Source organism: Trachurus japonicus, unplaced genomic scaffold, assembly GCF_045865225.1.
Source record: "Trachurus japonicus isolate A0001 unplaced genomic scaffold, Traja_1.0 AP030010.1".
NCBI lineage: Eukaryota > Metazoa > Chordata > Actinopteri > Carangiformes > Carangidae > Trachurus > Trachurus japonicus.
Window position 1 is genome coordinate 22,827 of NW_028220143.1, and position 23,044 is coordinate 45,870.

The window sequence follows — 23,044 nt, forward strand, 5'->3', positions numbered from 1 at the left end:
CCGTGGCTTCTCTGAGTTACAGGGGGTCTCGGCGTAGCAGTGCATGTCCATATGACGGTTGCTAATGGATACCAACTGTCTTCATAACAAAAAGACACACCAAAAAACATCCAAATCAAATTTGACGAACCAGGAAGAGGAGCTTCAAGAAGCTTCCGCTACAAAACAAGCTTGAAATATAGACTTATTTAATTTTTTCGGGACAATTTTGCATTTCGGGGCTTCAATACAAGACGTTTTCATTACAGACGAGCAGCATGGAGGTATTTGGATGTTTTTTGGTGTGTCTTTTTGTTACGAAGACAGTTGGTATCCATTTGCAACCGTCATATGGACATGCACTGCTACGCCGAGACCCCCTGTAACTCAGAGAAGCCACGGAGGACTCTGAAACTTCTCCCAGCCCTTAGTCCACATGAGGGGGAGGAGGAGATCATGAGTGAAATTTCAATTTTGGGTGAACTATCCGTTTAAAGCCTAACGACTAAAATGTTAGCAAACTCGTTGGCCCTGAGGAGGAAGAAAACAACAAGAGAAGTGTTTCTGGGGAACAATAAAGTGTTGGACCAGGCTGTAGTGTGTAATACTACAGTGCTACTTGTATAATACCATCATGTGACACTAACATACAGTAGTTTCTGGTTGATTTAAACTCTCATTGTCTTTATTGATGACTATTGATCAGTAGGTCAACAGTTTGCTGAGTCGTACCTTCAGGTATTTTTTGTAGTTGTTGTAGACGACGGCCAAGAAGACGGACATGAAGATGTAGGTGTTGATGAGGATGTAGACGATGAAGAAGATGGCGAAGAGGAAGCTGGCGTTGTACGCAGGCATCCTGACAGAGAGAGAGAGACAGAGAGACAGAGAGACATAGAGAGACTCAGACTCTCTCACTTCCTCCTTCTCTTTCTGTTTCTCACCTCCAGAGTCGACTCAACGCTCATTTAGAAATAACAATATGTTTCAAACTCAATTCAGCTGAAATGTAAAGGGACTACGAGGACTAGCGGAGAGCAAAGTGTTTTCATACTACATTTCCCATGAGCCTCTCCGTGCACGGTGAAATTCTTGGACCGGCACAAGACGGAAGAAAGCGAAAGCATTTGCCAAGAATGTTTTCATGAATCAAGTCTGCAGGAATTTGTCTGCAGGAATTTGAAATAAATGTTTAATGACTTTGTTTGCATGTTTGGATTTTACTTATTTATTTGCTTATTTCATTTATGGTTTTTTAACAGTCTAAATATATTGAATAATAAGAAAAATACATGAATATCTGAAAAAGACAAACAGGAGTTTCCAGTTTCACAGTGAGTGCAAAGTAACATGATTTTTTCTTGTATTTATTATGAATATTTAAGTTTCCAAATTTGATCTTTCTATTGTAAAATATTAAAAGCCAAATACTATGAAACAAATACATCATATTTTTTCGGCGGGGAGGAGAAAAAAGTTTTAAAAAAAATTAAAACCTTGAAATAAAGAAATGATTCTGTTTAATGTCTTAGAAACATTTGTTTTCTGTGTAAAAGGTTTCCAATAATCAACTTCCTCCTTTGTATCAGGAAGTCAGAGAAAATAAAGGAAACACATTTAAGTCAGTTCACACATTAATAGCTACCTGACCATGTTGACGATGATGAGTCGTTTATTTTACAGATGAAAAGATAAAATGTGTGAACAGCTGCCGGACAGCTTTCTGCCGAGTCATGGAAAAAGTTATTCTGATGTGTGAAGTTGTGTGAAGCAGCAGAAACATGTTGATTAGTTTCTGTTAATTTCCAATAATCAATTGTTATTGAATATGCAGCTCAGTATGAGGATACTTTAAAGGGTTAGTTCAACATTTTGGCAAATTGGCCCATTGCCATAGCAGTAGGTTCATCTCCTTTAATTGTCGGTGCAAGCTGTTTTTAGAACGGCGGAGCAGAGCCGTGAGCTGCTCAGAGCTACGCTACGGAGGCTCATTATGGGATTTCTTGGTTTCTTCTCATCAAACTCATCAAATACACAATCCAACAACTCCACAACGCTCTGGTGGACAAGTTGTGAGCTGCACATTCACCACACTATGAGATAATAACAGCTCTGTGTGCTACTTGCGTGTGTTTCTAGCTGTGCTTTCTTCTCTTGCTTTCTCTCGCTCTTCTTCTCTCTGTCTGCATGTTATGTCTGCATGCCATGAGCTTTTGTTATGCTGTATGTCAGACTTCTTACCTGTTTTACTTATTATTATTGTGAGCTTTTACTACTAGATAGATTACTAGATTGTTATGTAAGTTGTGTCTTGAAAGTACTTAATTGTTGCCCACTGGCCCACTTACAGTTTTTCTTTTAACTCTGTTGATTAGCACAGTGGTTAGCACTGTTGCCTCACAGCAAGAAGGTCCTGGGTTCGAATCCCGGGCCGCCCAGGGCCTTTCTGTGTGGAGTTTGCATGTTCTCCCCGTGTCTGCGTGGGTTTCCTCCGGGTGCTCCGGTTTCCCCCACCACTAAAAACATGTCGGCTAGGTTAATCCTCCAGTCAGCGCCCCTGACCAAAGGCACTGGCTCATAATCTGGAGTTGGTCCCCGGGCGCCGCACCGTGGCTGCCCACTGCTCCTCAGGGATGGGTTAAATGCAGAGAAAGAATTTCACTGTACTAGCTGTATATGTGACTAATAAAGTACCTTTACCTTTACCTTTACCTTAGTGGTGCACTATCCCTATGAAATAAACTAATAAAAAAATAAATAAATAAATAAAAAGCGTGGTGAATGTGCAGGTCACAACTTGTCCACCAGAGCGCTGTGGAGTTGTTGGATTGTGTATTTGATGAGTTTGATGAAGGAAACCAAGAAATCCCATAATGAGCCTCCGTAGCGTAGCTCTGAGCAGCTCACTGCTCTGCTCCGCCGTTCTAAAAACAGCTTGCACCGACAATTAAAGGTAATGAACCTACTGCTATGACTATAGGGATTATGGCAATGGGCCAATTTGACTAAATGTTGAACTATCCCTTTAAACCTTTTAGAACAATTAAACATTTAGTAATAATCGCTGTGATCTGACCTGAGACCAGCAGCAGCTCTGAGAGTTTAACTCACATGACGTCGGGGCTGTTGGCCGTGGTGACGAGGACGTAAAGATCGAAGACGATCTCCAGGTAGTTGGTGAAGTACGGAGCTCCGTTGATCGTCTTCAGACCTCTGCAGAGAAAACACACAGACAAAACACTCACCTGAGTTTTTATTCATATTTTTGCTGCTTGTGTGAAATGTCCAACAAATAAAGACTAGAGAATGCATTTCCTGAAGGAAATACGGGTGAATGCTGAAAGCTGGAAGCTGAATGAGCTGAATAAATTGTTGAAAAAATGCTGAATTAAGTGAAGAAACTAAAGAAGCAATCTTGAAGAAGATGAAAAAATATGAAGAGTATGAAATGGGTGGCAAATACTTGAATTAGCGAAGAATAGTATGAATGAATTGAAAAGCTTGAGTCTACTGACGGCTTGAAAACATTGTTGAACCATTACTAATATAGATGAAACAATATCTGAAGAGTAAAAGTATAATAATATAGAAGTTGTTACAATCCTCATCATTATTATCAAAACAGTTGAGTTTCAGTTTTCTCACCGTTTGCCGAGCAGCTTCAGCGCCATGAGAGAGAAGATGAGGACACTGAACATGAAGAGCAGGAAGACGTAGAAGATCTGAGGCAGAGCGTTCCTGATGCTCCTGAACGCCCTGCGGAGCTGAACACGAACAAACAAACAAAGAAATAAACAAACAAGCTTACTAATGATGCGTTCAGACGCCGCCATTGCCACCGTCTCGTTTAGCAGCAGGAAGTTTCCCTTAAACACTGCGCTGAGTTTAAACAGCGGAGTTCAGCTGAGATCCAGAGATTACAGGACAACACGCGAGTGAGTGATAAAACGTCCCAGGGCACCTGAACGCACCGCTAATATATATTCTGCCATCAAACAGAGGGTTTAGAGTTCCACAAGCTCGACTGAACAGGCTGAGGAACTCTTTTGTCCCTCAGTCTGTCAAATTGTTAAATCAGAGTTTGGGCTCTAAGTCGACCCTCGGGTTCATGTACAGACTGAGCACTGGCTGTTGCACCGACCTGTGAAGTCGTACCAGTTCGATCTGGTACGAGTTCACGGGTCAGAAGTTACGAGTGGCCGTTATAGTGACTTTCACAGGTAAAACAGGTCGGAAAAACACGAGTGGGTTGCCTGGAACGCTACAAAGTCGTAAGTCGTGACTTGAAGCTGTAATTTACGGTTTCAAAAGCCTGCCTGGAACGCAGCATTACCCAAAATGACCGGACCACTTACTTCTGCTTTAACTAAATCTTGACATTAGGAGAAAAGAAGTGCAGAGAAAGAACTACTAGGGAAGTTTGTTTTACATAATGTGAAGTGACTGAATCAGGGTTGGGGGCGGAGCCATTACCTGCCGTCCCTCTGTGATGTTGACCAATAGAAGCGGCCGCAGCACTCTGGACCAGCGGAGGGCGTAATAGTTTGTGGCCTTCAGGGCGCCGTAGATGATCATGTCGGCCAGAGTGAGCTGCAACAAACAGGAAGAGAGTCAACAGGTGTAACTGATGAACCACCGACTCTAATGAAGGACCGCCCACTGTATTGAAGGACCACCCACTGTATTGAAGGATACCAACTCCATTGAAGGACTACCCACTGTATTGAAGGACCACCCACTCCATTGAAAGACCACCCACTCTACTGAAGGACCGCCCACTCTACTGAAGGACTACCAACTGCATTGAAGGACTACCAACTCCATTGAAGGACCGCCTACTCTACTGAAGGACCACCCACTCTACTGAAGGACCACCCACTCTATTAAAGGACCACCCACTCTATTAAAGGACCACCCACTCCATTGAAGGACCACCCACTCTACTGAAGGACTACCAACTCCATTGAAGGACCACCCACTCTACTGAAGGACCACCTACTCTATTGAAGGACCACCCACTCTACTGAAGGACTACCAACTCCATTGAAGGACTACCAACTCCATTGAAGGACCACCCACTCTATTGAAGGACCACCCACTCCATTGAAGGACCACCCACTCTACTGAAGGACTACCAACTCCATTGAAGGACTACCAACTCCATTGAAGGACCGCCCACTCTACTGAAGGACCTCCCACTCTGCTGAAGGACTACCCACTGTATCAAAGGACGGCCCACTGGCATCTGCTGCTACAATTTCATTATGAGTTTCAACTGAAAATATTAAACTATTTCCAATCAACAAAACTTCACTTCATTCAGTCACATATTACATTATTAGTTTCTTACAAAATCACAAATGAAACCAACTGTTCCTCAAAAGACAAAAGAGCGTTCACAGACTGTAGGAAACTGGAGTGTCGTCAGTTCCTTAGCAGAGTGTTTCATGTTTTTTTTATGTATGTGATGGAGTGAGCGGGAGCCTCAGAGTCACTGAGTCACCAGGAAGACTTTCTGCTGTAAAGGCGCTGACGAGGCAACTTCTCCGGCTAAAGGTTGTTTCACAACAACGAGCAGAAAGTCTCCTCAGCACATTCTGCCTCTGCAGAGCTCAGACAGGAACTCAGCTCAGCACAGCAACGACTTCAGCCTCTGGTGACACTCACAAACTGTCACCAGGATACAACCTCGTCCTTCAGGCAACAACAAAACCGCTGCCGGTGCACATAAGAGGTCGTCAGGGTAAGCGATCGGAGATAAAACGCTCATCAGTACGGTGGCTCAGAGGGGCCAACACACGGAAATGTAAGAAAACACAAGATAGATAGATAGATAGATAGATAGATAGATAGATAGATAGATAGATAGATAGATAGATAGATAGATAGATAGATAGATAGATAGATAGATAGATAGATAGATAGATAGATAGATAGATCTATCAGAGCTGTTTCTGTGGACGTGATGAAGCGAGGGACCAGACCGGGGACGCGATGGTCCAGTTCCAGTCCGCCCCGGAACCAGGACCAGGACCATGACCATGACCATGACCATGACCATGACCGGAACCAGGACCAGGACTGAAACCGAGAATGGAACCAGGATCAGACCCGGGACCGGGACCAGAATCAGGACTGTGACTAGGACCAGAACTGGGAGCAGTACCGGGACCAGAACCAGAACCAGTACCAGAACCAGAACTAGAACCAGAACTGGGACTAGGACCAGAATCGGGAGCAGTACTGGGACCAGAACCAGAATCAGGACCGGGACTAGGACTAGGACCAGGACCGTGATCAGAACCGGGACCAGAACCAGAACCGGGACTGGGACTAGGACCAAAACCAGGATCATACCCGGGAGCAGAACCAGAACTGGAACCGGAACCAAAAACAAAGATCGGAACCAGAACCAGATTGGGGACCAAAACCGGGACCACATGGACGGTTAACTTAGCATTAGCATTAGCTTCCTGTTGGTCAAACCGATAGAGGTGTTTTCTGAGTTTGTAGCTCGTCGTGTCTCCGCTGTAGCTACCACCACACATCTACACATCCACACATCTACACATGCACACATCCACACATCCACACATCCACACATCCACACATCTACACATCCACACATCCACACATCCACACATCTACACATCCACACATCCACACATCCACACATCTACACATCCACACATCCACACATCCACACATCCACACATCTACACATCCACACATCCACACATCCACACATCCACACATCCACACATCCACACATCTACACATCTACACATCCACACATTCACACATCTACACATCTACACATTGTCGTGGAAATTCTTAGCCGTTTGCTGTTGGTGAATAATGAAATAGAGACTTTGCCGGCGGACATGATTTTATTTCCTTGCAAGGAAAGGCCAGTTCCAATCCAAGTGGGTGATGGGTAAGAAAAGACCAAGAAAATGGGAAAACCTAAACATTTATAGCTGAGGGAAGGTCCACTTCTGGGGTGTGTTTGTGTCCTTTGGCCAGCCCCTTCCCTGATTGTGTTTTCACACCTTCACCTTTGAAGGTATCATCACCGGTCTCCCGAGGTATGGAGTTAAGAGATACAATTTAAAATACAAAGGGGTTTGAGTGTGAATTAGGAAGTGGGAAGTTCGGCATCACATATGGTTAAGTGTAAAGGAACTTGAATTTACAATTGCAGAAGGAAGTCTGGGAAAGTAGGGTGTAGGAACATCTCAAGTGATTAAAACAAAGGAATATTAAGATTTACCATTACAATATCCACACATCCACACAGAGAATCAACAGTCGGAGCTCGTCTCACCATGAGGATGGCGATGATGCAGATGTTTTTGGGGTCTTTCCAGAACTTGTCCCGGGGGATCACCTTGGCGTAGTGCGCCAGTCGACAGGCGAAGACCAGCAGACACAGCAGCTCCACCAACATGGTGGCCTTAAACACAACACAACATGTCAGAACACAACACAACAGCGGCGTGAATCTGACATCCAGCACAGTTCAACGATGGCGACCGGGCGGCCATCTTACCCACACAGGTAGAGGGAAGACGGCCGGCTCCTCGAACACGGCCAGAGACAGATTGACCAGGATGAAGAAGTAGATGAGAACCTTCAGGAACCAGCGGTTGTAGAGCAGATACAACCTGGACACACACACACACACACACACACATTGTATTTTCCTATACACCGACTTGAATGGTTAGACTAGAGCACTGGAAAAGAGAGTAAGGACACCACCATTGACTCCCGTGGTAAGGGTTTAAGGGTTTTGCGCCCCTAGTGGCAGGATATGGGTATTGCAAAAGCGCCCAGAAAACCCATTCACTCCAATGTATGTGTGTTGCCCACTTGCTTGTAAATTGATGAAAACGGCCGTGTTTTTGTTTTTAGCTGTCTTGGTCATATCAAATTATACTTATAATTTGTTTATTGCAAAATGTAGATTGAAACATTCATGTAGACAACTGTTTTTTTGTTTGTTTGTTTTTTACCTGCCTATGTGTTAATGTTTATCTGTAATGGATCCTCAATGATGCTATTAACGTGGGTGATCTATAAATGTCCTTAAAATATTGAAAATACCGGGCGCTTTTGCAATACCCATATTCCTCCACCAGGAGGCGCTTCCATTGGACCAATGCTGCCCTTACTCTCTTTTCCAGTGCTCTAGGTTAGACTAGTGATGGAGAGAGAGTGACAGTAAAGTTGTAGTTGGACGATATTGCAACAAAGGATCATGGGTCAAATTCGAACCCACGGATACCATGATACAGACTGAACGCCCATTTACTCATTGAGTGCTGCTGTTTTCCAAAGCTTTAATCGTGGTGCCAGCAATTTAGACCATTGTTGACCCATAGCGTATTCTACATTATGGCTCGTTTGAAAGGTGAAACTTTCTGCTTCTAATTGGGACAAACCGTTTATTTCTACATGCCTCCGTTCCTGAGCAATCCCAAGCTAAACATCGACCAGTTTTCATCAAAATCCCTGCGTCTTTTATGAAATATGCGCTGTTTGTGCCCTGTTGCTCTTCTGACACTTACATTTCTGGGTCAAAGGGCTCATGCAAGATAAATATAGTTGTTCTATTCACAAAACCACCATTGGGGGGGGGGGGGCGCTACAAAACAACAATAACGCATTTCTACTGCTAGACCGGATGGGATTGGCGGCTGAACGGCCGGCCGAGATCCCGCCCTGTTCGGGTCCGAGCTGCATGAGCCTCGCGGCTGAAAGCGTTGCGGCTGTGTTCGCTTACTAATGGTGCCAAGCCGTAACGGTAGATTTAAAGATATGGGCTGTTTTATTCAGCAATGTTTGGCGCAGAGTGTTGCATGCGCCACTGATTCTACCCAATGCGGCAACCAGCAAAAGATGAATTATGATAAAATGTCGAGATCGTGAGTTTTCATGAGTTTTGGATCGTCATCTATTTCAGTTCTGTTCATCATAGAGTTCCCAAATTAACACATAAGGTGTGTTCGAGTGTCTATTTTCATAATTAAAAAAAATAAAATAAAAAAATGTAAAATTACGTTTTTGGCACTCAATGAGTTAAATATTTTTTGTTAAAGCCTCACAAACATATAAAGTCTCTTCTTTTTTTCTTTTTTTTTAAAGAACCAGCTGCTCATTGTGTGTAGGAGCCATTTCTGCTTTTATTTTGGTGAGTATTTTGTTTTGTCTCAGTGGGTTTTATTTTGGTAAACTTCTGCTGAGACAGGAAGTGACATAACGCACCGCAGGCACAGGGTTATTTGAACAATGGCCAATCAGTGCCAGGTGTTGCTGGTCAAAAGTTTTTGACTGTGTTGTGATTTGTCGTGGTGTGCCTGCCTCTATAAGAAAAAAGTTAGTTTTTTTTTTGTTTACATTAGAACTTTTGTTTATGCATGACTTGGATTTTGTTACAATAAATACTCTTTTTGTTTTATACGCATATGCACACGTCATCAACACCACAGGCGAGCCACCATGACTTTCTTCTCATCTGAGATAGGGAAGAGGAAGGTCACTACATTGTGGATTTTAACAGACATCTGTTTATCGGTTTATCAAATGAAGAGTATTAAAGTTTGTTGACATAGTAAAAATTAAAACTGCACAGAAAATATACAAAGCCGAGAAAAATTTACTCCCTCCCTAATAATATTCAAAAAATGTTCAAGGAAAGAGAGGGGAGATATGAGCTAAGAGGGAAACTTAACTTAAAACAACCAAGAATAAATACTATGTTAAAAAGCATGTGTATGTCTGTGGTGGGAGTAAAACTATGGAATAACTTGTCAAACAATGCAAAAACATAACACAATTTAAAAATAGATTAAAACAAAATTGAATTAAAGGGTAGGCATCTATAAGTTAGATAGCTTCGACACCTTTTCAATCTATTTATGAACTAGTTGAACGAATGATGGTTTTATAGAAGGTTGACTGAGTGTGACTGATGCTCAACTGTAAATAATTCTGTGTAGAGGATCGAATAAACTACTACTACTACTACACACTGGGACTCTTTTCAGTGATTTTCATGAATCCATGTTCGTTGCTACTGTATAGTGAGTATTTAGACAACTCTAAATGATGCTATTCTGGAAATATCATACATTTCTGTATTTATCAACAAAAAAAGAAAAAAAAAAGGAGAACACACAATATTTACATGAAAATTAAAAGTCATGAGGTTGAGCTGAAACTGCACTAGCATCTTTTACCGACACTCGTCTCACCTGACGCTCTGAGGCGACGTGTCGAAGAAGATGTTCCTGTTGTACTGAGCATCGGACACGTAGATGGCAGCCAGGTCGAAATCCTGAAAGACACACACACACACACACATACACACACACAATCTCATTTAGAGGATGAAGAAGCTGCTGATCAGGTCAAAGGTCAGGAAACAGGAAGTAGCTGCTGGACGCAAATAAATATCAAAACGTCTTCAAAGGTTCAAGTGCTACAACTTCAATCTCTCACCACATCCACATCTGGCCAGATTGTGGCTCTACGAGTGGAAACACTCAGCATCTGATAATCGAGCCGTACCAGCCACTGGTCTGACAAACACAACAAACTAGACACCTGAATGCATCATCTGAGTCTGTATGGAGCTTTCCCACATTTTACATTAATTATCTACACACTGGAGCTGCAGCCAAACGGAATTGTCTTACCAGTCCAGGCAATATAGCTCATTTTGGACCGAAAATAGAACTAATTGTAACAGAATGTTTTTCACCATCCATCATTTCTTTGAGGTGTCCAGAAAAGTCCTAAGAAATCCTAGTTGGGGAAATATGTTTAATTCTCATCGATCCAAGATTGATTTACTGTATAAAGTCTATGGTGCCAATAAGGCCAGACAACAACACACCCCAATGGGGCTATTTTGTATCATAAGTCAATTAGTGTTGATCTCATTTGCATATTTAAAATTCATTTTCCAAGAAACTTGAAATACAGAAATGGTCATTTTCATGGATACATTCATTCTGTAAAGTTTCATTCTGGTAGGAGTAAAGGCAAAAAAAAAAATGGGCCTATTCCGATGTATTTTGGGCATATTCCATATTGCTCACTTATTCAAATTAATTTTCCAAAAAACGTGTAATACAAAAAATGTTACTTTTCATGGATATTTTCATTGTGTGAAGTTTCATTGTGATAGGAGTAAAGGAAAAAAATAGCCCCATTGGGGTGTATTGTTGTCTGGTCTTATTGGCACCATAGACTTTATACAGTAAATCAATGTTGAATTGATGAGAATTAAACATATTTCCCCAACTAGGATTTCTTAGGACTTAGGTATGTTGTTCTGGACACCTCATAGAAATGATGGATGGTGAAAAACATTCTGTTACAATTAGTCTGTCGGAAAACGCTATTTTGCCTGGACTCTCTGTGAAGGTGTAGCCTACTTGAAGTGGTCACTGAATGGATTGAATAGCTAGATTTTAAATAAATAATACTAAAATCCAATTATGTTGTTTTAAAAAAGTGTTTCAATGTCATAATCAATGTTTTTTTGTTTTGTTTTGTTCTTAAAGTTATTGATCAAATAAACCAACCCCCCCCCCCCTCCAGCCTCTGTCACGGAGCTGATCCAGCTGTGGAGGAGTTGCAGCTGTTTGCAGAGTCTCGCGCTCCTTCACTGTTTAACTGCTTTATGAGTCCAGCGGGACAAGAGTCCATCGGTTTACTGCTGCAAAGTCATGTGGAATAAACGTGTGTATGTGTGTGTATGAGTGTGTGTGTGCATCAGCTGAGTGAGTCTCTCTCTCACACACACACACCTCTTTGGTCTTTGCAGGATTCCCTCCGTTAGGAATTTCCTTTCCTTTTCCTGCAGACTCATCAGGAATGTTCTCGCTCTTCTCCGGCTCCGACATCTCCAAAAAAAAAAAAAAAAACTAAAAACTAAACTAGACTAGACTAAACTTATCGGACAACAGCAACAAAAAACTTCTCCAGAGAGTTACCAAAACTTTTCAACGCTACTTGAAGAGTTTCCAAACTTTGTTTTGACACAGAGTTTGTGTCTCTGCAGGGGAAAAAAAAAACAAAAAAACTTAAAAATCCAGATGTGTGTTTCTTCTGTTTCTGCTGCAAGCGTAAAAAAACAAACCAAACCAAAACAGAAAAGCATAGATCCACATCAGATGTTTCCGTCTCTGCTGCAGCTCTGTCGCTTCAGTTTCTCCTCCATCGCCGCCGCAGCGTCTCTCTGCAGTCTGAACTGAGCCGCTGTCTAATGAAGCAGGGCTGTGCTGCCTTCACGGACCGCAGGAAAAGAGGAGGAGGAAACAGTGGGCACAGTGACGTGGTAACAGGGTTGTGAGTGACACTGAGAGAAATTCAAGTGTTCAAGTTGCATGATATTTAAGCAGCAGCAGCAGCAGCAGCAGAAGTCAAGTAAATGAAGTAAATACAGTAGATTAAGTTTAATGTTCAACCACTGTCCTATAAATAAAAACACAAAATGACCAAGAACAGATCAACGGATGTTTGTAGAATTAGTTTTTAGTATTGGTTAACTTGCTGATTATTTTTCTGGAAAACAAAACAAAACATGAAATGGTTAAAGAAAAAAAACAAAACTGTCACACACAAATAAAAACAGAAAACCCTTTGTATTTTTATTCATTCTATTCTTCATCAGGCTGCTTCATCTTTTCTACTCTTCTAAATTTGACTTGGTTTTTATTTTGAATACTTTTTTATTGTGAATACTTTTTAAATGCTTTAAAAAAACACTCCATCTTTGTTTCTTTGTCCTTTTTCTTCCCCTCTGTGACTGTGTGAAAACACGTTGATCATCTGCTGTCAAGTCAGTTCTCTTTTCTGTCGACTTCTCATTTTCCGACTTTATTCGGGGGCCGTGAAGGCAGCACCAGGCGTCATGTGATTCGGCAGCAGGACAGCCGGAAACGGGGAGAGAGAGAGGCATTTAAAGACAAAAGACAGAGTGGAAATCACAGATTGCAGATGAAGATGTGATTTCCAGAGAGTTAAGAGTTAAACACATGACATCACTCGTCTGTCATATAACTGAAATTAACTTTATTGTTAAAGCCCTGCGTGCACAGAGACAGGGACACAGGTTTGACTTCAGAGACAATAAAGTGACAAAAAAAATTAAACACAGCAAGTAAAAAGGGAATATTAAAGGAATAGTTCACCAAAAAAATGAAGAGAGTGAGTAGCTTTTTTATTCCTCAAAGTGCATCTGGAGACCCGGGAGGCAAAATCCTTATATGAGAGTAATAGGGCCGGACACAAAAACGTCCATAAAACTACACAACAAACATTTAATATTCCTCCACACTGCTCGTCCACTGCAATCCAAGTGTCCTGAAGGGAGATAGTCCAGAGTTTACTCCAAACGACGTCAAACTCTGGACTATCTCCCTTCAGGACACTTGGATTGCAGTGGACGAGCAGTGTGGAGGAATATTAAATGGTTTTTGTGTAGTTTTATGGAGGTTTTTAGGTTGTCGGGCCCTATTACTCTCATATAAAGTTTTGGTTGGACTAGGAACCGGCCTCCCGGGTCTCCAGATGCACTTTGAGGAATAAAAAACTGCTCAGGAGTATTCATCAGCATGAGGGGGAGGCAATAATGACTGAATTTCATTTTTTTTTTTGGTGAACTATTCCTTTAACATTTATATGATAAACATTTAACTCATGATTATTTTCAAATTTAATCATTAGATTTTTAAAATAGTAGGAAAACTGGACCAATCAGAAGAATCTAAACATCTAAACAAACTTCTTCTCAGCACTTGATCATCATCATCACCATTTCCTCCAACAGGATCACACAGTTAAATCCAGACAACCTGTCCACATTTCTGTCTGTTGTTTGACACTGAATCAACTTTGAGATTTGTTTTTCAACTCAAAATAAACTTCCTGTTTGGTCCGAGCTGGAAAACAACAATGTTTCTGACAACAAAGTGGCTTCAGTTCAAACCCAGTGGTTTATTCTGTTAAAATGTATTTAACAGCGAAGGAGTCACAGTGTAAAACAGACACAGTGAAATTCAAACTTTAACCAAAATAGAGAAGATTTCAGTTTTCACCATCTCATCTGTGTTTTCTCCTCCTGCAACATGAAGCTGTGTGTGAACACTCTGACCTCTGGTGGTGGACAACAGGAATCACAACACCAGTCATGATGGTTCCCACAAACTCTCAGCACCTGTTGAAGTAAAGAACAAGAGATCAATATCAAACTCTCCTGAACCTTCCCATCCACCAAGTGTTTTACTGCTGTGTCATTTAGGGCAGCAACAACACAATAAAAGTCACAGTAGAAATATCAATTAATTAAATGTTACTCATTCTTGATTTTTAAAGCATCAACAGAACCAGAATAAATATATAACACACAGTGGTGTATGTAGGGTATGCAAAGACCCTGTTGTTTTACTATATAAGAATGCTGTAAAACAAAAGTACTGAATGTCAGACCTAATGAAGGAAACAGTGTGACATACTGCCATGTATGCAACAGTACACTACATCAGAGGGGTAAAATATACAATCATTTCTTGTATTATCGGGGGGCTCTTGAAGTCCAGCTGGTCTCCAAAAAAGACAGTTCTGCTGGTGCTTTTACACACTCACCGTCATGTAATGATAAAATCATATAAGACATACAAACATATATAGGCTAAAATATGGACTATTAAACACATTTATTATGTACACCAATAAAGATAACATTAAACTAATTAAAAAATAATAAAATAAAACTAATAAATTTCTATTTCTATGTTTTAGCTTTATTAGGGCCACGGGCAATCGCACCGGGCACTGGTCCCAACAGCTATGAAATAGCTGCAGGGACCAGTGCCCGGGCGAAGCCCGGGCACTACTGTTATTGTGTGGATTTTTTCTTCTTATTATTATTAGTGTGAATGCTGGAAGCATTCACACTATTGTTATTCAAATCTTTATACTTATTATTATTAGTGTGAATGCTGGAAGCATTCACACTATTGTTATTCAAATCTTTATACTTATTATTATTCTTACTTCTTCTTCCCTTTTTCTGCGTTTAACTCCTTCTTCATACTTTGTGCTATTTCAACAATTCATATATCAAAACGTGCAGCTTTTTCAGGACATTTATGCTATGACTTTTCTCTTTCATACTATTTATACTTTTAAAAATATTTAACTTTTTGTGCAATTTTTCTCCCATAGGAAATACATTGAAACAGTCTTCAAACTCTTAAAATCTTCTGCTTCATTCAGCCTCTAATAGCTTCAGCATACTTTCAGCTACAGACTTCATTCAACTTTTAAACTGTTCACAAACCTTTCAACTATTCAGCTATATCTCAGCTTGTTGATATCTTCAACAGTTTCAGATATATGTATAGTTTTAAAATCATTAAAATTTCTGACAAAATTCAGATTTAACATGAAAGTCAATGGGACGGAATGTTCGGACGTTGGCAGTTGGTAGAGTGACAGAGGGTCTAAAAATCCTCTCACATTTTTCTCTCTATCCTGCCAGCACGGCCACAGATTACACTCTACACACATAATTTCGGGCATGCTTGTAGACAAGCTCATCCTTGATCTCTTCATGTGCTCAAAAAACCAGAGAGACAAACACAATTTAAACTGGGAGCCTCTGAGTGCAGCCATTTCCCTCTCTCCTCTCATTGACTCCCATTCAAAAGTAGGCGCTGATTTTCTAAACGTCCCAAAGTTTCCAACCTGCGACACAATCAACAATTTTTACTCTAGAAACACCAAAGTGACAGGGACGCGTTCAGCAAGGTCTTATGGTTCGGAAAATGTAAACCTTTTGCTCGTACTAAGTACAGATTTGTCGTACATTAGATCTGTTTGAGGGTGTCACAGAGCAGTTAAAGCCTATGGTTAAAGCTGCCACCATGCCTTAAAGCCACCAGCCAACAGTTACATGGTAACCTCAACATGGCAACCTCACCATGGTAACCTCACCATGGCAACCTCACCATGGCAACATCACCATGGCAACGTCACCATGGCAACGCACACACATTCTCTCTATTTGACTGTCTGTCGGTCACACACACACACACACACACACACACACACACACACACACACACATCCAACACACACACACAAATGGACACACACACACAAATGGACACACACTCACCATGCATACACATCCAACACACACACACAAATGGACACACACTAACTACTACACACACACACACACACACACACACACACACACACACACACACATCCAACACACACACACACACACACACACAAATGGACACACACACACCATACACACACATCCAACACACACACACACACACACAAATGGACACACACTAACTACCACACACACACACACACACACACACACACACACACACACACACACACACACACACACACACACACACACACATCCAACACACACACAAATGGACACACACACACACACACACACAAATGGACACACACTCACCATGCATACACATCCAACACACACACACAAATGGACACACACTAACTACTACACACACACACACACACACACACATCCAACACACACACACAAATGGACACACACACACCATACACACACATCCAACACACACACACACAAATGGACACACACTAACTACCACACAAAAACACACACACACACACACACACACACACACACACACACACACACACACACACAATAAACATACAACCACTTACCAAACACATACACAATTTACACAATTACACACAAACAGACACACAAATGGACACACACTAACCATACACAAACAGACACACACGTCCAACACACACACATTTCATACAGTTGTCAGGTCAGAACTTTTTGTGTATCTTCCTCACTCACACACACACACACACACACACACACACACACACACACACACACACACACACACACTTTTGTATATCTTCCTCACTCTCTCACACACACACACACACACACACACACACACACACACACACACACTTTTCCTACAGTTGTCTGACTGTTTTGTATGTACCTCTCTATCTTCCTGTTGTAGTTAATGGACTCGTTGCTGTTAATTTTGTTCTTTAGCTATTTAAACTGAAAATACACATTTCCCCATTTTGGTCATGTTGAACACATTGTTTTACACGTATCCTAAACTACTGAGGCTCTTCTCAACCATTTCACACCATTAAACCCGCTGTTTACATGTTCTACTCCTCAGCCAATGCTCGATCTATATTCTTCAACAATGTTCTTCTGCTGTCAGTTTACAATGTATTTCAGTAGGCATTAACTTTTTTCCTAATTCAGGAATTTTTCAAACTCTTCTTTGACAATTCAAGTAATTTCCAGCCATTTCATACAAAGTCTCACATCTTCTACTTTTAAATATGTTCTCAGCCATTGCTTCAGCTATGTTAGTGCTGGTTCATCAGTTGTCCTTCCTGTCAGGTTAGCTACAGATTTCAACTATTTAACCATTACATTTAAACATGCAGAATTTCAATGTTTTCTTCTCCCTTTAGCATTTCTACTGCTTTTTACCTTTAAAAAGGCATTCATCTCACACTACAAGTTATATGTTTCAGCTTTTTCCCTCCTAGGGATGAATAAAGTATTCATCTACTCTCTACTCTACTCTAGCATTAGTCTTTTCAACATTGCTTTAGCAGTTTCGTCAACTAATTTAGCATTGATTCAACAATTTCTTCAGCTCATTCAGCATTGCTTCAGCAACAGCGTTCAGCTGCTTTCAGCATTCACACGCATTTTCTGCAGGAAATGCTATCTTTTTCTAGTTAGTGTGAATGCTGGAAGCATTCACACTATTGTTATTCAAATCTTTATACTTATTATTATTATTAGTGTGAATGCTGGAAGCATTCACACTATTGTTATTCAAATCTTTATACTTATTATTATTCTTACTTCTTCTTCCCTTTTTCTGCGTTTAACTCCTTCTTCATACTTTGTGCTATTTCAACAATTCATATATCAAAACGTGCAGCTTTTTCAGGACATTTATGCTATGTCTTTTCTCTTTCATACTATTTATACTTTTTAAAATATTTAACTTTTTCTGCAATTTTTTTCTCATAGGAAATACATTGAAACAGTCTTCAAACTCTTCAAATCTTCTGCTTCATTCAGCCTCTAATAGCTTCAGCATACTTTCAGCTACAGACTTCATTCAACTTTTAAACTGTTCACAAACCTTTCAACTATTCAGCTATATCTCAGCTTATTGATATCTTCAACAGTTTCAGATATATGTATAGTTTTAAAATCATTAAAATTTCTGACAAAATTCAGATTTAACATGAAAGTCAATGGGACGGAATGTTCGGACGTTGGCAGTTGGCAGAGTGACAGAGGGTCTAAAAATCCTCTCACATTTTTCTCTCTATCCTGTCAGTACGGCCACAGATTACACTCTACACACATAATTTCGGGCATGCTTGTAGACAAGCTCATCCTTGATCTCTTCATGTGCTCAAAAAACCAGAGAGACGAACACAATTTAAACTGGGAGCCTCCGAGTGCAGCCATTTCCCTCTCTCCTCTCATTGACTCCCATTCAAAAGTAGGCGCTGATTTTCTAAACGTCCCAAAGTTTCCAACCTGCGACACAATCAACAATTTTTACTCTAGAAACACCAAAGTGACACGGACGCGTTCAGCAAGGTCTTATGGTTCGGAAAATGTAAACCTTTTGCTCGTACTAAGTACAGATTTGTCGTACATTAGATCTGTTTGAGGGTGTCACAGAGCAGTTAAAGCCTATGGTTAAAGCTGCCACCATGCCTTAAAGCCACCAGCCAACAGTTACATGGTAACCTCAACATGGCAACCTCACCATGGTAACCTCACCATGGCAACGTCACCATGGCAACGCACACACATTCTCTCTGTCTGACTGTCTGTCGGTCATACACACACACACACATCCAACACACACACAAATGGACACACACACACAAATGGACACACACTCACCATGCATACACATCCAACACACACACACACAAATGGACACACACTAACTACTACACACACACACCATACACACACCATACACACACACACACACACACACACACACACACACACAAATGGACACACACTAACTACCACACACACACACACACACACACACACACACAAATGGACACACACACACACACACACACAAATGGACACACACTAACTACCACACACACACACACACACACACACACACACACACACAAATGGACACACACTCACCATACACACACATCCAACACACACACACACACACACACACACACACAAATGGACACACACTCACCATACACACACATCCAACACACACACACACACACACACACACAAATGGACACACACTCACCATACACACACATCCAACACACACACACACACACACACACACAAATGGACACACACTAACTACTACACACACACACACACACACACACACCATACACACACATCCAACACACACGCACACAAATGGACACACACTCACCATACACACACATCCAACACACACACACACACACACACACACACACACAAATGGACACACACTAACTACCACACACACACACACACAAACACACACACACACACACACTCACCATACACACACATCCAACACACACACACACACACACAAATGGACACACACTAACTACCACACACACACACACACACACACACACGCACACACCCAACAAACATACAACCACTTACCAAACACATACACAATTTACACAATTACACACAAACAGACACACATGCACACACAACAAACACACACACAAATGGACACACACTAACCATACACAAACAGACACACACGTCCAACACACACACATTTCATACAGTTGTCAGGCCAGAACTTTTTGTATATCTTCCTCACTCACACACACACACACACACACACACACACTTTTGTATATCTTCCTCACTCTCTCTCACACACACACACACACACACACACACACACACACACACACACACACACACACACACACACACACACACACACACACACACACACACACACACACACACACACACACACTTTTCCTACAGTTGTCTGACTGTTTTGTATGTACCTCTCTATCTTCCTGTTGTAGTTAATGGACTCGTTGCTGTTAATTTTGTTCTTTAGCTATTTAAACTGAAAATACACATTTCCCCATTTTGGTCATGTTGAACACATTGTTTTACACGTATCCTAAACTACTGAGGCTCTTCTCAACCATTTCACACCATTAAACCCGCTGTTTACATGTTCTACTCCTCAGCTAATGCTCCATCTATATTCTTCAACAATGTTCTTCTGCTGTCAGTTTACAATGTATTTCAGTAGGCATTAACTTTTTTCCTAATTCAGGAATTTTTCAAACTCTTCTTTGACAATTCAAGTAATTTCCAGCCATTTCATACAAAGTCTCACATCTTCTACTTTTAAATATATTCTCAGCCATTGCTTCAGCTATGTTAGTGCTGGTTCATCAGTTGTCCTTCCTGTCAGGTTAGCTACAGATTTCAACTATTTAACCATTACATTTAAACATGCAGAATTTCAATGTTTTCTTCTCCCTTTAGCATTTCTACTGCTTTTTACCTTTAAAAAGGCATTCATCTCACACTACAAGTTATATGTTTCAGCTTTTTCCCTCCTAGGGATGAATAAAGTATTCCTCTACTCTCTACTCTACTCTAGCATTAGTCTTTTCAACATTGCTTTAGCAGTTTCGTCAACTAATTTAGCATTGATTCAACAATTTCTTCAGCTCATTCAGCATTGCTTCAGCAACAGCGTTCAGCTGCTTTCAGCATTCACACGCATTTTCTGCAGGAAATGCTATCTTTTTCTAGTTAGTGTGAATGCTGGAAGCATTCACAGTATTGTTATTCTGTTCGGCCATTTTGTTTCTTTAAACTTATTATTATTATTATTCTGAGTCTTCTTCCCTTTTTCTGCGTTTAACTCCTTCTTCATACTTTGTGCTATTTCAACAATTCATATATCAAAACGTGCAGCTTTTTCAGGACATTTATGCTATTATTTTTCTCTTTCATACTATTTATACTTTTTAAAATATTTAACTTTTTGTGCAATTTTTTTCCCATAGGAATACATTGAAACAGTCTTCAAACTCTTCAAATCTTCTGCTTCATTCAGCCTCTAATAGCTTCAGCATACTTTCAGCTACAGACTTCATTCAACTTTTAAACTGTTCACAAACCTTTCAACTATTCAGCTATATCTCAGCTTATTGATATCTTCAACAGTTTCAGATATATGTATAGTTTTAAAATCATTAAAATTTCTGACAAAATTCAGATTTAACATGAAAGTCAATGGGACGGAATGTTCGGACGTTGGCAGTTGGTAGAGTGACAGAGGGTCTAAAAATCCTCTCACATTTTTCTCTCTATCCTGCCAGCACGGCCACAGATTACACTCTACACACATAATTTCGGGCATGCTTGTAGACAAGCTCATCCTTGATCTTTTCATGTGCTCAGAAAACCAGAGAGACGAACACAATTTAAACTAAGAGCCTCCGAGTGCAGCCATTTCCCTCTCTCCTCCCATTGACTCCCATTCAAAAGTAGGCGCTGATTTTCTAAACGTCCCAAAGTTTCCAACCTGCGACACAATCAACAATTTTTACTCTAGAAACACCAAAGTGACATGGACGTGTTCAGCAAGGTCTTATGGTTCGGAAAATGTAAACCTTTTGCTCGTACTAAGTACAGATTTATCGTACATTAGATCTGTTTGAGGGTGTCACAGAGCAGTTAAAGCCTATGGTTAAAGCTGCCACCATGCCTTAAAGCCACCAGCCAACAGTTACATGGTAACCTCAACATGGTAACCTCACCATGGCAACCTCACCATGGTAACCTCACCATGGCAACGTCACCATGGCAACGCACACATTCTCTCTGTCTGACTGTCTGTCAGTCATAGACACACACACACACAAATGGACACACACTAACTACCACACACACAAATGGACACACACACACACACAAATGGACACACACTCACCATACACACACATCCAACACACACACACACACACACACACACAAATGGACACACACTAACTATCACACACACACACACACACAAACACACACACACACACACACACTCACCATACACACACGTCCAACACACACACACACACACACACACACAAATGGACACACACTAACTACTACACACACACACACACACACACACACACCATACACACACATCCAACACACACGCACACAAATGGACACACACTCACCATACACACACATCCAACACACACACACACACACACACAAATGGACACACACTAACTACCACACACACACACAAACACACACACACACACACACTCACCATACACACACATCCAACACACACACACACACACTCACAAATGGACACACACTAACTACCACACACACACACACACACACACACGCACACACCCAACAAACATACAACCACTTACCAAACACATACACAATTTACACAATTACACACAAACAGACACACATGCACACACAACAAACACACACACAAATGGACACACACTAACCATACACAAACAGACACACACGTCCAACACACACACATTTCATACAGTTGTCAGGCCAGAACTTTTTGTATATCTTCCTCACTCACACACACACACACACACACACACACACACACACACACACACACACACACACACACACACACACACACACACTTTTGTATATCTTCCTCACTCTCTCTCTCTCACACACACACACACACACACACACACACACACACACACACACACACACTTTTCCTACAGTTGTCTGACTGTTTTGTGTACCTCTCTATCTTCCTGTTGTAGTTAATGGACTCGTTGCTGTTAATTTTGTTCTTTAGCTATTTAAACTGAAAATACACATTTCCCCATTTTGGTCATGTTGAACACATTGTTTTACACGTATCCT

At 41.0% G+C, this 23,044-nt stretch overlaps 1 protein-coding gene across 1 annotated transcript in view; it reads right to left on the minus strand.

Moving 5' to 3' along the window:
* tpcn3 (two pore segment channel 3) overlaps nucleotides 1–12,235 on the minus strand; it is a 32,785-nt gene extending 20,550 nt beyond the window's left edge. The window contains exons 1-8 of the mRNA XM_085772071.1: nucleotides 11,802–12,235; nucleotides 10,239–10,321; nucleotides 7,532–7,646; nucleotides 7,307–7,435; nucleotides 4,453–4,569; nucleotides 3,625–3,743; nucleotides 3,091–3,192; nucleotides 712–838 (exon numbers count right to left, since the gene is read on the minus strand). Coding sequence (XP_085628197.1) covers nucleotides 712–838; nucleotides 3,091–3,192; nucleotides 3,625–3,743; nucleotides 4,453–4,569; nucleotides 7,307–7,435; nucleotides 7,532–7,646; nucleotides 10,239–10,321; nucleotides 11,802–11,897 — 888 coding nt within the window. The 5' untranslated portion in view covers nucleotides 11,898–12,235. The remainder of the gene's footprint in view (nucleotides 1–711; nucleotides 839–3,090; nucleotides 3,193–3,624; nucleotides 3,744–4,452; nucleotides 4,570–7,306; nucleotides 7,436–7,531; nucleotides 7,647–10,238; nucleotides 10,322–11,801) is intronic.
* Between the last annotated feature and the right edge of the window lie 10,809 nt (nucleotides 12,236–23,044).